Source organism: Truncatella angustata (assembly GCF_020726525.1).
Source record: "Truncatella angustata strain MPI-SDFR-AT-0073 chromosome Unknown BKA67scaffold_10, whole genome shotgun sequence".
NCBI lineage: Eukaryota > Fungi > Ascomycota > Sordariomycetes > Amphisphaeriales > Sporocadaceae > Truncatella > Truncatella angustata.
The window spans coordinates 729,251-743,775 of NW_025763390.1; the positions used below are offsets into that span (position 1 = coordinate 729,251).

Here is a 14,525-nt window from a genome sequence, read left to right on the forward strand (position 1 = left end):
CTCGCTTGTCTCTACCCGACCCGCCTGTCGGCAGCCACTGTCATTAAGTGATGTTCCCATATGATAGGTTATCTCCGTCATCAAGTTGCAAACTGCCGTTGTCATCACTCACAGGAGAACGGTTCAGCTCTCATCTGCAGTAGCATGCCATAAGTGCTACGCCCAAGTAAACTTTTTCTTCCTCTGATTCATAGCCTTGATCCATGCCAGGCATTGTCCAATGATTTCCTTCAATTCAGGCAAATGCCAACGTTATGGCGTCAATCCAGTCACTCTACACAATGCCAGTCATAACCAAATGATCAACCCAGCCACCTTGTGAACTCGGATGACTCACACGTTTCACCAAAAAAAGGCACCCCGAAGGCACCCCACTGCATAGTTTGACATTAGACCTGCTTGATTCCCTGCATTTATCGTTTGTGGTGGCAATATCTTCCAGGTTTTCGGCTGCGGTTCCTGAGTCCCGAGTCTCGCGAAAAGAATCGCTTCTGATGGGAATCGACACACCGAAACAACGCTGCTGCTTTGCTTCTTTCATGTCATGCTGCAGATTGTGGTATACCAAGCAATGCAGGCAACAGGCCCCCCACGTTTGACGTGGTTTTATGAGTATTTCATACGCCAGATTTTATTAAGTCGCCATTGACCAGTTCCCACTCCTCGTAACCCTCATTCTGCTTCGGGGCGAACTACGAAAACGACCGAAGCCAAAGCAAACCAGGGGTCAGATTGCATCTGGTGCGCTCAGGGATTAGGTACACCACTTTACGCGGTCGCATGCGGTGTGCCGCGCTGTCATCCCGCTAAGACCGCGTCTCCCCACCACCATCATCAGCGATCATTGATTACTTTCATCCCCCTTTCCCCAACAGAGTTGCTAGGCAACAGGCAGCCATACCTTAACTTGCATTTCGAGTCCTTTTATGGGCCATCGATGGGGGGCTTGACTGGTCATAAAAGGATCAGACGCGCCCTGCAGGCTTTGCATGCAAGCACTTTACACGTCCCCTTGACCGTTTCTTAATCAGAGTGACAGGCCCTTGTCTCTCACCCCAGTGAGATACTAAGAAAGCAAACAATATCTCATGCATATCATTCCTTTTCTGGCTATCGGCTGAACTCACCCAAAGTCTGTTGACCGTTGACAGCCCTCATTGTCCCATCGTCAGACAAAGTTTCGTTTTACTTGCCACCAGTAGTGGTCCTTGTGCTGTTCTGGATGAAGCCCCGCTTTCCTATAATCTGTTTCGAGGCCCCAGTGTGATCTGCTGAAGCGGACTGCAGGCGCCTTAAAAGGTTCAATGAGAGGTAGTAACATATATCACTGAACACATCTCACCGAATTTCACTAGATACCTCTTCATGAGTCACCTCACCACTTTTGGACCCCACGGCCAGCCTCATCTCGAGTCGTCCGGTTGCCTCGATACGCCTGAGACCAGGTTGTGCATATCTTCTTGAGCGGCTTCACCCTCGCACTCTTGGATCTGGAGTAAACCGTTGGCCACAATTTCTCTTCATCTCGGCTACAACTCAGACATCATGTCAAACAACGATAATGTTATGGCAAGATTCCTGTTCGCTATCTTGCAACAGAAGAATCTGAAGGATGTAAGTCAATTTGATCTTTCATCGCGCGCCTCAATTCTTTACTATTATCGTTGGTATTGACTCGTGGCTAGATTGATTGGAACAAAGTCGCCTGCAACCCTCTCTTGGCTCAAGAAATCACCAATGGCCATGCTGCCCGAATGAGATACTCACGGTTTCGCTCAGCGATGCTTAACCTTGAACCTCAGCGACGCAACCGCACCACCAAAGAAAAGGCCAACAGAGTCACCAAGTCCAAGAAGGAACCCAAAGATTCGAAGTCGAAGAAGGAAGATGTTGTCAAAACGGAATCTGTTGCAGGCTCAGCTAGTGTAGCCGAGTCAACCGAAGCTCCATCTCCCTCGCCCAGAATCAAGCAGGAGAGAGTGCCACCCACCTATAATAGTCGTCTCACTCCTGCAAGCATGTCTACGACACCGGCGGCTGCTACACATCCTGTTGTTCAGCCTCGGCTGCTCACGCCATGTAGCGATACTGATACCTACCCTACATCACCAACAATGATGTCCAGCCCGGCAACGGAGATGCTCACTTCTCAGTCTCCTTACGAGTTTCCTCTGAGCCACTTTGGCCATGATCAACTGTGGTCTCATCATTCCATGTTCCCTCCATTCGAGCCCCCTTACGCATTCGATCCTATGCAGATGACTTTCGATCACCAGGGCATGCACCACCATGGTGAATGTACCTCTGCGCCCGGTGTTGGGGATGCTGAAGGAGAAGAAGTCAGTATCAAGCAGGAGCATTGGGACAACCGTTTTGTTTGAGTGCTGGTCAGATTAAGTTGTTGCTCATGAATTATTAGGGTTAGGGAACTTGCTATATCGCCAGCAAGAAATCATGTCGCTTCACGAGTTTTATGTTGTTAGGTTTCACTCACCCGGGGCGTTTTTGGGACCATATTGGACAGATTGTCATGCCATATGTATTATGTGCTCTAGTCGTCTAGTGAGATATCCTCACTCACCCGAAAGAGATGTACTCATCATTTTTCTTTTGTATGAACCAAGCGTTATTCATACACACTGAAGTCTTCCCGCCCGGGCCTTACGTGCCAATTTAGTGTTGCTGGTGTCCTCGGAACCGTGTCCTGTGGGACCCAATCGCTGAACCCATCTGCAATATATTTTGTCGTTTTGCAGCGAATATATTATCCAACATCAGAAAACATCATGTCCGTGCTATTTGTGTAGCCTCAAGCTTCATCCCGGACTATCATGTGACTCGCTTGTAACAGCATAATTCACTGTTTTGGAAAGGTAGTTGTCCCGTTCGACTTCCCGCACATAAATAGATCTGTCATGTTGTATATCGCTGAAGAAGAATGCGTCCACTGAAGTTGTGCCCGTCATTCCAGGACTAATTAAGCATGTTATACTTGACCAACATCGAAGTCTGGTGGGCCACCGGCCACCCTTTCCTGGTCCATCCTTCCATCTATCCATCGTACAAAACGAACCCCCTGTCGTCGATCTGACAAGGCCGCCTTCAAAGTCATGGTCCATTCAGTCATCCACGATGTAACACAACAAACCCATGCTTGTGATCTGATGGGCCCAGCTTCCATTTCCTGATTCATTCGTCCATTCACCGTTATAAACGACAAAACCTCACTCATAGAATCCGATGAGGCTACCTCTCGCCTCGTGGTCATTCAATTATTCACCACATAACAAAATAACCTCGGTCAATTGATTTGGCGAGGCCATCTTGTCACCATGGACCAAGCTCAAAATTCCAACGAGAACAATGTCACCGGCCACACTCGATGGGACGAAAAAGCTCACAGCTCTGTCTTGACGACACTCTTCTACCACGTCTGGCCTAAGCTGAATGAGAATGAGAAGGCGAGAATAATGATGGAGTTGACTGGCAAGGGTCACACATTCTCTCGGGCCGCATTACAGTAGGTTAACGCTATCGATGCTACCTGCTTTATGCTTTACTTTATAGCGAATATCCGACGCGGTTGCCTGCTGCGATTGTTCGCCTGCAGTATGTTCATGTCCTAAGTAGGGCCTCAGGCTCACATATAAGTGTGTATGGACCACCGAGTGCAGTGCCTAACACTATAACTGTCACAGTCCCAGTCACGATGACCGTTACAGCCAGTCACTACTGCCACTGCCACTGCCGCTATTGCGGCCGGATTAGATAGTTGGGAGATTGCAGAAAACCCACACCTAGAGACTGGTGATGCCCTCTAACCCCCATTCCTCCAACCTCGAACTTTCGCCATACTTCCGCCATGGTTCCGCTATATTTCCGCCATACTTCTCTTTCTTCAACCTAAGTCAACTTCCTCTCTTTTCCGCCGTACTTCCGCCGTACTTCTCATTCTCTCGACCGTTATCACCTTCCTCTCTTTTTCGCCATGTTTCTCTCTTCCTTTCCTACCCGACACTATCTCGACCCAGTTGCATCACACAATTGGTTATCCCAATATCTTCGATCTGGGACCCAGGAAAGATCTCATGCTCCTTCCTTGATAATCATCACCCATTTAGTTGACTGTTCTTTTTCGCCGGCTATCTTTCCCTACTTCACCACACTCTCTTGACATTATTTTGAGAACTCCTTCCGTAACAACATCATCATGGTTCAGTTCACGCCATCCGGTCGTATGATTTGGAACGACGAGGCACATGTCGCCTTGTTGGTCGCATACTACCAGGTCGCTCCTCCTAACGATGATGAGTGGCAGCAGATCCGCGACTCGCTTAAGCCGAAAGGCTTCGAGTGCTCGGTCGTTGCATTCAAGTAACTATCCCACTCTCAGATATTAAACTCTACCAGATCAGGTCTTTTTCTACCACGTCCACTTGCTGGGAGGCGCCATGTTGTTTCATGACCTGCCATTTGGATGAGCTGATTGGGATTGCATGAGCTGACGTTTTCTCTTTCTATCAATCTTCAACGTGTCGGACACGAGAGGCTGACATGTCTTTCCATCTAGGCAGCACATCATGAAGCTTCGCAAGAAGGAGAACATCTCCATCCCCAGCTTCACTCACGGCACCAGCGATTCTGGCACCAGCACTTCCACCACCAAGCGCACCCGCGCTCCTACTGGCTCTCGCTCCAGCTCTGGCAGCAAGCGCAAGGCCGACGCAGGTCCCCAACCTAGCTTCAACGGTAACGGCATGGACATTCGCTCAGGCTTGGCCGAGTTTCCCCAGTGGAACCGCGACAGCGTCGCTCGTGATTACGATCGCGACGTCTCTGGGGAGTACATCGCCAAGCGAGTCAAGGCCGAGACCAAGGGTGGCGACGATGACGACGATGAGGTCGAGGTCCTGCCCGAGTTCTATTCTGGCCGCATGGGCACTCCGTAAGTCACATCTGGCACTTTCATTCCACCTCACTTCATCTCTCAGCTTCTAATTGTATCCTCCTAGCGTCAGCCGCGCTCCTCGCGCTCCCAATTTCGACGCGACCGGATACAACCACGAGTCTCCTGCTCGCGATCTGAACAGCAGCCGCTACTACCCTACCACCTCCACCGGCTACACCGCCAGCGTCTCCCAGTACCCGTTCGGCTACCGCAACAACCCGACCAACACCGGCGTTGTCGACACCTGGCGCACGTAGGTCTTCCCTCAAACACCCTTCACATTGACTGCCATATCTCTGACATGGTCTAGCTCCGTCAACAACCCAAGCCGCGGCCTCCGCGAGCCCTCTGAGGACTGGTCCACCCCGGCCCGCGAGTCCAACTTCGCCGCCGACTTCCGCCGTCGCCCTGCCGTCCCGACCTTCAACGACAACACTTACGGCGCCGGCGCCCGCAAGACCCCGCCTCTCGGGGGCTTGAACCGACCTGCTGCTGGCGGCGCCGAGGCTCACGCCGCTGCTCCCAAGGCTAGCGAATCCGGTGCGCCCGAGGCTGGCGACTCCGACGCCCATCACGAGAGCGAGGGCTGGGCCTGAGCTGGCTGGGCCGGCGAGGCCCAAACTTGGGGGACCCTGAGGTGTGAGAAGGGCTTGCATTTGGCATGGGGTCATAGCATTGCATGACGAGACACGAGGCACGGCACACGATACATACTACCCTAGGATAGGATGGGAGCATCGCATGAGGCGATGAAGAAAACGAGACCCTGGTTCTCGAGATGGTCTTGTAGAGCCAATAACTGGTCGTCTAAGCTTTAGATTCTGCCTGACATGGATGTGACGATCCCTATTTTGTCCTCGTGATGTGCCGCTGACATGGCACCCTTGCTACGTCTGAGCTTGAGAAAAGTGTTATAAGAAACAGAGCTATCAAGAGGTAGAAGAAAGTGGTGTGGGATTGTTCTCTTCATGACTTTAGATACCTGTCTACGAAAAAGTGAAGAGCCCTGGAAGTGAAACAGGAGGAGCCAAATTGAAGGAACGAAGACTTTCCACAGCTATGGAGGCGGGGAAGAATGCGTTTGAGATCTGGTTGGGAAAGGTAAGAATGTCTGAGAATGAAACAGGATCTGCTTAATTGAAGAAACGATAAAACTTCCATGTAAGCTGTACCTAAGAAAACCTTGCTAGAAAGGAGATCGATGCTCATGCTCTGCCGCCATAAGTCGACGGTGTCTCGATGGGCTTGAAGGCATTTCCTTTAATTCAGTTGCAATCCGAACAGGTATGATTCGACAAGTTCACGAAGTGCAGAAGAAATCAAGTGTCGATGGTACGGTGAGATTCATTATTAATAGGATAATATCTTAGTTGATATCGGTGGGAATTTCCTTTATTCAGATCATATGTTGCATCTCGATCCTTCGACCAGCGAAGAACAAATAAGAACTAGAAACAGCATCCACCACTCTATCTCCTCTGATGCTCTGACGAACAAGGTGACAAGGTAAAGGGGAAGGCATGGTGATTTCCCACAAATCAGATCACACAGAATGCGTGGCATTGCCAATTGTGCCACTCCTCAAGCCTGAACCTCCAGATCTTTTTCTCCCACGGGTGTTTAGCATCCTCACGCCAATCCTGTCCTTCCCACATTTCTTGGAAAAGTCGGTCATATCAGGATCAATATGGAATACCTCCCGGGCCGATGTCCAGACCAGCACGATCGAACACGGGCCAAACGTGTGGATCAGAGGGGATGCATTCTAGGCCTTGGGGAGGATCAGTTTAGAACGAAGCTTGCAGGCGAGGGTCGACAAGTGGGTTGTGATCAAGTAGAGAGTCTTCCGCTCCATCCGTAGGGACTTGATGACGGGTAACTGCTTGGTCTGGCACTGGAGGATTGATTGAAGCGCCAGATGAAAGCCCTCCATGTGAAGTAGCGAGAGAAACGGCTTTACCGCCGAATGCAGAGGATCTTGGTTCTCAACAACACCACCGTCCTTCTAAGCTTTCTCGATCGCGTCGTTGATCTCGTCGATACACTGCTCCAAAGTCCATCGAAGCTGGCAATCTTAACACAGAGGTCCCGTACCCAACGGGTCTTATTATCCATCAGCTCTTCGAGGTTTCGCGCTGGTTGATAGTGATGAGTCAAGACTTACTTGATAGCGTTCCAAGTCTTGGTGTAACCTTTGACGCTAATGAGCGCGGAAACAACGTTCCACACCGTAACTCTGTTGTCGACCACTTTACCAACGGCGAAGAGGAATAGGAGAAGATCACGCTCAAGCTTGGCGGACCAATCATGGTCCTCAGGCTCTTCAGATGAACCTTTGACCTTCTCGCCGTTGGTCATATTGGTCTCCGTGGAATGGTGAGGAGTAATATTGGTCAAGTGTAATAAGGGTGTTTTGAGTTGTTTAAAGATGAGAACAAGGAGTTATGCCAACGATGAGAGACACGACAACCAATATTGTGTATTGGTCAGATCAGGTCATGTGCACGAAACTTAAAGCTCTCGAGTCCAACGACCAAGCCATACATGTAGGCCCCTGGGATATATTGGTAACAATGCAAGGTCGTGGGTAGCCCCAAAAAGGCAGAAATGGGAGTCAAGGCATGAGAAGTGCGCGAGTCTTCCAGCATTATTGCAGCCTAGCAGGCGCCAACCGCATAGGAAATGTGTGGTGGCATCGTGGAAAGTCGCATTGTCATGCCAGCAGGGAAGTTGCTTCACTTGGCTTTGTTGTTCGACAGATCATACAAAGCTGACAACTCTCGACCATGCCTCATCGCCAAGCTGTCTAAACTCAATGCCCTCTCCGAAGTAGCCAGCGTCCTGCCACGCCTTCATGGTTGGGCCGTCGTAGGGTCCCTGCTTGGCGGCGTCGTCTCTACCATCCGTCCATCTGTACTCCCACATCTTTTTCGTAGGCTCAGCCTCCCTTTCCGGCTCTGGCTCGACCCAGCGCTCTTGGGTCTCCTTGCTCCATTCTCGAACCAGAACCTCTCGTTCTCGATCATAGATGTCTGGGCGCTCCCTGGCGAGCAACTTGTCGGCGGCATCGGTGATAGCGTTGATCGCGTCCTTGATACGAGCTTGTTCGGGGTCCTCGGCCTCTTTCTCGGCATCGACATCCATGGCGTCGTCCTTCTGCTTCTGCTTCTTTTGCTTCCACTTGGGGACCCTCTTGGTCTTGGTCTGCCCCTTTCCGAGCCTTGCCAGAGCCTCCAGGGCTGTTTCGGTAGGTTCCAGGCGAATGATCAATCGCTTGAGGAGGTCCGAGGTCAAGATGTTGTCGTCTTCTCTCATCTTCTGGCGTATCTCCGCCTCGCGCTTCTCGTGGGCCTCGGCAGCCTTCTTCATCTCCTTCTTGCTGAGACCTTCGAGCCAGCGGTCGTGTTGCGCATCTTTGTCGGCTGCTTTTCGCACGAAGTTGCCAGACTCGTCGAAACGACCTTCCTCCTCCTCGGATCTCAAGTTGAATGCCTCGACCTTGGGGGCATGTTTCTTCAAGCCACCGGCGCCGACCTCTTCGTCGATGTCCTCCTCTTGTATGGCGAGTGCAATGGCCTCCTCGTCTTCGTCGTCGTCAGATTCCTCGTCTAAGCGGACGGTACCGCCGCCCTTGGATCTCAGGTCCTGGCCTTCGATTTCCGAGTTGTCCAAGAAGCGGACCTCCTTGCTCTTTTTGCCTGTGGGTTGGTCGACGTCGTCGTCTTTCTCGTTGCCGTCTTCGTCAGCGAACATGTCGTCTACATCATCGACGTTCTTGTCGGGTTTCTTCTCTGTTCGAATGGCGCCCATCTCCTCGCGGTCTGAATCTGAGTCATAGCCGTCGATGTTTACAGCCCCTCGCTTGGTGGCCGCACTTCCACGAATGACTTCTGCGTCTGCCTCGAGGTATGCGTCCGGGCCGTCGTCACCGTCGTCGCCGGCATCTATGGCCAAGGCGGAGGGATTTCGCACGTCGAACTTTACTTTCTTGGAGTCGGGGCTAGCCTCAGCATGATGCGCCCGGGCATATGCCTCGCCGGCGCGCTTTGGACGGGCGGCGCTGTATCTCGAGGCCATTGTGATGGTATGAGGGGTGAGGATGTAGCATATTTAGAAAAGGCAATGACAGCAATGCTGTGCTACTAGACCACAAACTCTGGGACCAAGAGCTTAACTTGAGCTTCAGTGGGGTAAGCCTCTAGGTTAGTGCTTCGAGGCGGGGGACTGCGCTGGACTGCGCTAATGGCATAGTCCCGAAGATGCATGTCTGTCTGTCTTCAGTGGGTAACGATAGCGCACATTCCTTTGCATTTCCATTTACATTTACGTCAGACTACTAGGTTAGGTACATTGGCAGTATAAGTGCATACGTGTCGGGTCTTCTCCAGTGACCTCGACCAAACATGCTCGATCGAGACCCGTAAGATAACATTGGGGTGAGCCGAAGACAGATTTCACATATCGTTCTAGTCATCGCAGTTCGTTATATAAACCTTTGGTCAGACTAGGTTAGGTCAGTAACTTGCTGTAAGTTAAGTTAGGGATCTTTTTAAGGTTCCTCCAGGTTTCGTCATCAGGCTTGGGTGCCTTGGAGCTCCAGCTAGTCTGGTTGGCAGCTAACATCCCACTTCATCCTCATCCTCGTCTTCAACCCTTGGACCTTATCATCGCCGCCCGCTCCTGCGACTACAACTGCAACTGCATCTCGATTACCCCGTGCGACTGAGACTTACTCCTCCTTCCTTTGCATCCTTGTCTGGCTCCGACGTCTTGCCCATAACAAACCTTTGTTCCACTGCAATTTAGACTCCCAAGATGGTTAGCCAGTCACCTTGCCTTTCCATCACTTACTGCAACTTCGCCATGCAAATACTGACCGCACACATGTGCTCCGCAGTTCCGTCCTGGATTCGACGCCTACGATCCTGACGATCCCGCACACATGTTCAACATGGCACGCTCCGGCATGGCGAGCCGAACCATGCGCTTCGACGAGTATTACCGCTGTTACCCCATCGTCATGGCCCCCGGTGCTGAGCGACCAGATCTCAACTACGGCTCCAAGATCCTCCTGCCCCAGTCCGCCCTCAACAAGATCTCCCGCCTGCACGTCCAGTGGCCCCTGACCATGGAGCTCGTCAACGGCGACAAGGAGAAGCACACCCACTGCGGTGTCCTCGAGTTCACCGCCGAGGAGGGCCGCGCATACATTCCCCAGTGGATGATGCAGACGCTGGTCCTCGACGTCGGAGATATGGTCCAGATCAGGACCACCTCGCTCTCGCCTGCCAAGATGGTCAAGCTGCAGCCTCAGTCCGTCAGCTTCCTCGAGATCAGCGACCCCAAGGCCGTCCTCGAACACGCCTTCCGGAACTTCGCCACACTTACCAAGGGCGATGTCTTCAACTTCAAGTACAACGATGAGGTCTACGACATTGCCGTGCTCGAGGTGAAGCCCGTGACCGAGAAGATGGGCGTCAGCATGATCGAAACAGATGTCTCGGTCGACTTCGCACCCCCAATAGGCTACGTGGAGCCGGAAAAGCGCACAGGTAGCGGTACGAGCACGCCGAGAAGCACGCAGGGCGGACTGCCGGCCGGTGGGCTGTTGCACAGCCAGGGGACTATGGCTCAAGATATCAACTACGATGCGATCAAGCCCAACGGAACGAACGCCGCAGCAGGTGCACGGGCAGTGGCCTCGCACTTCATCAGCGAAGGCCACAAGCTCAACGCAAAGAAAGGTGCCAAGGGCCCCTCCCCGAAGCCCTCCACCCCCGTCGCAGGCAAGTCCTCGAACCCACCGCCCCAGCCCATGAGGAGGATAAATGGGCCTCAGCCCCTGCGTCTCCCACCCAACAAGCTCTTCTTCGGCTACGAAGTCAAGCCCGTCAAGACGGACGCAGACAAGCAGGCGGAGAAGGAGAATGCCAACAGGCCACGCTTCGAGGGCCAGGGGCAGACTCTTAGGGGAGGCGCTATCAAGAGGAAAGGCGACGAGGACGAGAAGCCGAAGGCCCCAGAGAAGAAGCCAGACGGGGGCGGCCGTCGGTTAGATGGGCGTACGGCATAGTGGGCAGACGGATTTGTGCATTTGGCGGCGTTCTAGGATCGGGTGATTTTGGCCATTAAGCATGTCTTTAGACTTACGATAATTGCGAAGATCCATTGCTATGAACATAGCTCTGATTTCACTTTCGACGCAGACTCGACCTCTGTTGTGGGATCGGACTATTATATCAGTATCAATGCTTCGTGTCGCGGGGATTGTTTATGATCTCCACTGTGACAGGCCACTTACAGCGACAAGCATCACAATTCACTGCAGAGTATCCTCGTGGCGAGCGGAATACCTCTCCCGGCCCATGGCTCGAACATCGGCTAATAATGTATTCCCCGCCATGTGAGCGCGGAACACAGGACTCAAAATTCGCTTCAGCGATCGTAATACATCGTCCAAATGCTATGGCTTCTGTAGGCCATTGCGGACACAATGTATGCACCAGACAATATGAAGCCCGCCTGAACGATGCCGTACGTTCTATAGACACAGGGGTTATTGGCGGTAAAACCAAAAAAAGAACAAGAAGAAAAAAAGAGCCCAAGAAAAAGGTGTTACTTACCCGATGACTTTTGACTTACCTGCTGAGGTGCGCCTATCTTCAAGACAAAGTGAATGCTTGCTACCTATGCCAATCATTTCCCATCGAGTCCTTTGCCCGAATGTATGGAGCCGCCATGCGAGTGAGACAATCTGCACCCTTGTTTTTATTGGTCGGCAAACACAAACTAGAGCCCGCAAACCTTCCCGCGGGCGCACTTACGGTCTCGTTGTTCCAGATACCGGTAACACTATACATTATATGGCCAAGACATCAGAAATGTCTAGTTAGGTATTTCTCCGATATCCATACACGTCCCGTACGAATACATCTCGAAATCTAGGTGCTCTCCGAGACGCTTCTCGATAGCTCGGCAAAGAGACTCGTTAGCACGCTGTCACGGTTAGGCTTATAGCTGGAAGGTGACGTCATGCGGGTCACGCGAACCTGTTTTCAATCATGGCATCTCGAATTATAATGTTGAAAGCTTCGGCGGCAATGCTGACGACACTAAAATCTCATGCAACAACAAAAGAAAGCTCATGATGTGTTATTGAATCTCATCGAATAACTCACCGCTGTCAAATTTCTTTTTAATCTTTGACTGTACATATACACTATAACCTCGCAACAAGTAGTAGTGGTAATTTGGGGGGCGTAAAGATGAACATCAACGTGCCGGGCCTTTTGGACGCGGCGATCCCCAAGCCGGGGGAGTCGAACCGCAACGTCCAGATCATCGCCAACAACATGAACGGGCCCAACCACAACGACCCGGGGTTCCTGTCGGACGAGTTCCCGCGGAGCCCGCCCAGGCTCTACGTCACGTCCGAGGACGACGAGTTCGACGGCCAGACTCTCGCCGAGTGGCGCGCCGAGGGCTTCCGCGTCGACTACCTCCCCATGGGCGCCGGCGGCAAGGAGTACAAGCTCCGGCTCGACGGCCTCCGGAGGCAGGGGCTGGGCCCCTGCGAGACCTTCGGCATCGTCGCCTACGGCGAGGCCGCCAGCCAGTGCCTCGAGCACTTCCACATGCTGGACAACAACCCGGACTTCAAGCTCGCGCTGCTGGTCGCGTACTACCCGACCCGGATCCCGGACCCCAAGGGGCGCTACCCCGGAGGCGTGCAGGTGCTGGTGCACCTGGCGGGCGACTCGGTGGGCGTGGTGAAGCAGAGCCAGATGGCGGGGATCCAGGGCAAGAAGCGCATCAGGAGGACGCGCATCGACCGGGGCGTCGGGACGGGCTGCCTGGTGCGCATGGCCTTCTCGGCCTTCAGCTACCCGGACGCGGACCCGGGGTTCGCGGAGCGGGACCTGGACTCGTACGACAAGGTCGCGGGCGACCTGGCGTGGGACCGCAGCCTGGCGGCGGCGCGGAAGGCGTTCCGGTGGGACACCAACGTCAACGGGGTGGTGGAGGAGAACATGGAGAGCAAGTTCTTCGCCAAGGACGAGGAGAGGCTCATGAAGACGTACACGACGGCGCACACCCCGCACACGACCTTCATGCCCACGCTCGTGGGCGGCATCGGCACCGAGGAGGTCTCGCGGTTCTACGGCGACTTCTTCCTCGACAGCAACCCCGACTCGCTGCAGGTCACGCTCATCTCGCGGACCAGCAGCGCCAACCGGGTCGTGGACGAGCTGCACGTCTCGTTCGACCACTCCCAGGGCATGCCGTGGATCCTGCCGGGCATCCCACCGACGCACAAGCACGTCGAGATCATGCTGGTCAGCATCGTGACGCTGAGGGGCGGCAAGCTGTACCACGAGCACATATACTGGGACCAGGCGAGCGTGCTGGTGCAGGTCGGGCTGCTCAAGCCGAGCATGGTGCCGAAGAAGCTGAAGGAGCAGGGCGTGGAGAGGCTGCCGGTGGTGGGCAAGGAGCCCGCGGAGCGCATCATCGAGGGCGGGTACGACGATGCGGACGGCGAAGCGGACAACGAGCTGCTGCCCGAGTTCTGGGACTACAGTGACGACGACGGAGACGACGACGATAACGCGACGCGCCACGACACCAGGAAGCACGCCGATGACAACGATAAGCGCCACGACAGCGATGCGGAGCAGGGCGGGTATTACGGGACCGACGACGAGGTGGAGGATATCGGGCGAGGCAGCGGGCCGAGCCAGCAGACATACAAGCCGGTGAAGTCGGAACCTCTGGACACGGGAAACGGGAAGAAGAATCAACAGGCACAGCAGCAGGCACAGCCGCAGCAACAGCAGAAGCCTCAGCAAAATGCAAATGGCAAGGCGCCCGGGAATCAACAACAGCAGCAGCAAAAACCGTCACAAAAGCCGAACGGGAAGAAGCAACAGCAGCAACAGCCTTCTCAGAAAGGCAAGGGGAAGCAAGTTGAAAGTTCGCGGGGACGGGGACGGGCTGCCGGGCCACAGGCTACGACTATGGAGGATACCGAAGACCGGGAAGGGTTCTGAGACAGTACCGGGCCGCAATGTCCAAAATAAAACGAGGGTGAATATCCAATGCACAAATAAGCATATCTCATACCACGCAGATGACTCTTTCCATGAGACGACCCATTTCGTCATGAGATTGCGGTTAAGGTTTCAGCATGTGTTGTGTTCGTTTATTTTATTAATCATGACTTTTTAATGCTTGGGACGAGCCGTGAAGCGGTGGTCCTAAAAGTCACTTACACTTTGTAGCACAAATCAGAGGAAGACTAAGAGTCAGCTCATGCCCCAGTCAAAATCAACCGAGTGGCTTCTCCAAGTGCCTGTGAGCGTGTATTCAGAGAGTCGCCTTGCCGGCGTGGGGCCTAAACCGTGTGGGTCGAAATTCGAATCGGGAAGTTGCAGTTGCAGTATCGAAAGTCGATATACAAGTGGTCAACGATCCAGATATCCTTCCAATCTGGAAGTATGGTACCATATGTGAACTCACCGCAGAAGCTTCGGGACGACACACAGCGATGGCGAGACTTGGTATTAAATAGGCTCAG

General features: G+C 53.2%; 6 protein-coding genes across 6 annotated transcripts; 5 read left to right on the forward strand and 1 right to left on the reverse strand.

Annotated features, from left to right (window-relative positions):
• Positions 1-1,545: 1,545 nt before the first annotated feature.
• Positions 1,546-2,381, forward strand: BKA67DRAFT_540972 (uncharacterized protein; the record flags this gene model as incomplete). Its single annotated transcript, XM_046100847.1, has 2 exons — positions 1,546-1,614; positions 1,686-2,381. The coding sequence occupies 2 exons, from the start codon at positions 1,546-1,548 to the stop codon at positions 2,379-2,381; spliced, it is 765 nt and encodes a 254-aa protein (XP_045952492.1).
• A 1,497-nt stretch (positions 2,382-3,878) lies between these two features.
• Positions 3,879-4,103, forward strand: BKA67DRAFT_582894 (uncharacterized protein; the record flags this gene model as incomplete). The annotated part of the gene is made up of 1 exon (XM_046104029.1): positions 3,879-4,103. A coding segment is annotated over one exon (225 nt), but the record flags the coding sequence as incomplete, so codon positions are not given.
• Positions 3,879-5,544, forward strand: BKA67DRAFT_695911 (uncharacterized protein; the record flags this gene model as incomplete). Its single annotated transcript, XM_046109325.1, has 4 exons — positions 3,879-4,374; positions 4,571-4,945; positions 5,013-5,201; positions 5,259-5,544. The coding sequence occupies exons 1-4, from the start codon at positions 4,211-4,213 to the stop codon at positions 5,542-5,544; spliced, it is 1,014 nt and encodes a 337-aa protein (XP_045952493.1). The 5' UTR covers positions 3,879-4,210.
• Positions 5,545-7,708: 2,164 nt separating this feature from the next.
• On the reverse strand, positions 7,709-9,025 carry BKA67DRAFT_540975 (uncharacterized protein; the record flags this gene model as incomplete). The annotated part of the gene is made up of 1 exon (XM_046100848.1): positions 7,709-9,025. One exon carries the CDS (start codon positions 9,023-9,025, stop codon positions 7,709-7,711), a length of 1,317 nt encoding a protein of 438 aa, XP_045952495.1.
• Positions 9,026-9,890: 865 nt separating this feature from the next.
• Positions 9,891-11,021, forward strand: BKA67DRAFT_595444 (ubiquitin fusion degradation protein; the record flags this gene model as incomplete). The annotated part of the gene is made up of 1 exon (XM_046105162.1): positions 9,891-11,021. One exon carries the CDS (start codon positions 9,891-9,893, stop codon positions 11,019-11,021), a length of 1,131 nt encoding a protein of 376 aa, XP_045952496.1.
• Positions 11,022-12,213: 1,192 nt separating this feature from the next.
• On the forward strand, positions 12,214-13,998 carry BKA67DRAFT_595445 (dienelactone hydrolase; the record flags this gene model as incomplete). Its single annotated transcript, XM_046105163.1, has 2 exons — positions 12,214-13,653; positions 13,753-13,998. 2 exons carry the CDS (start codon positions 12,214-12,216, stop codon positions 13,996-13,998), a joined length of 1,686 nt encoding a protein of 561 aa, XP_045952497.1.
• Between the last annotated feature and the right edge of the window lie 527 nt (positions 13,999-14,525).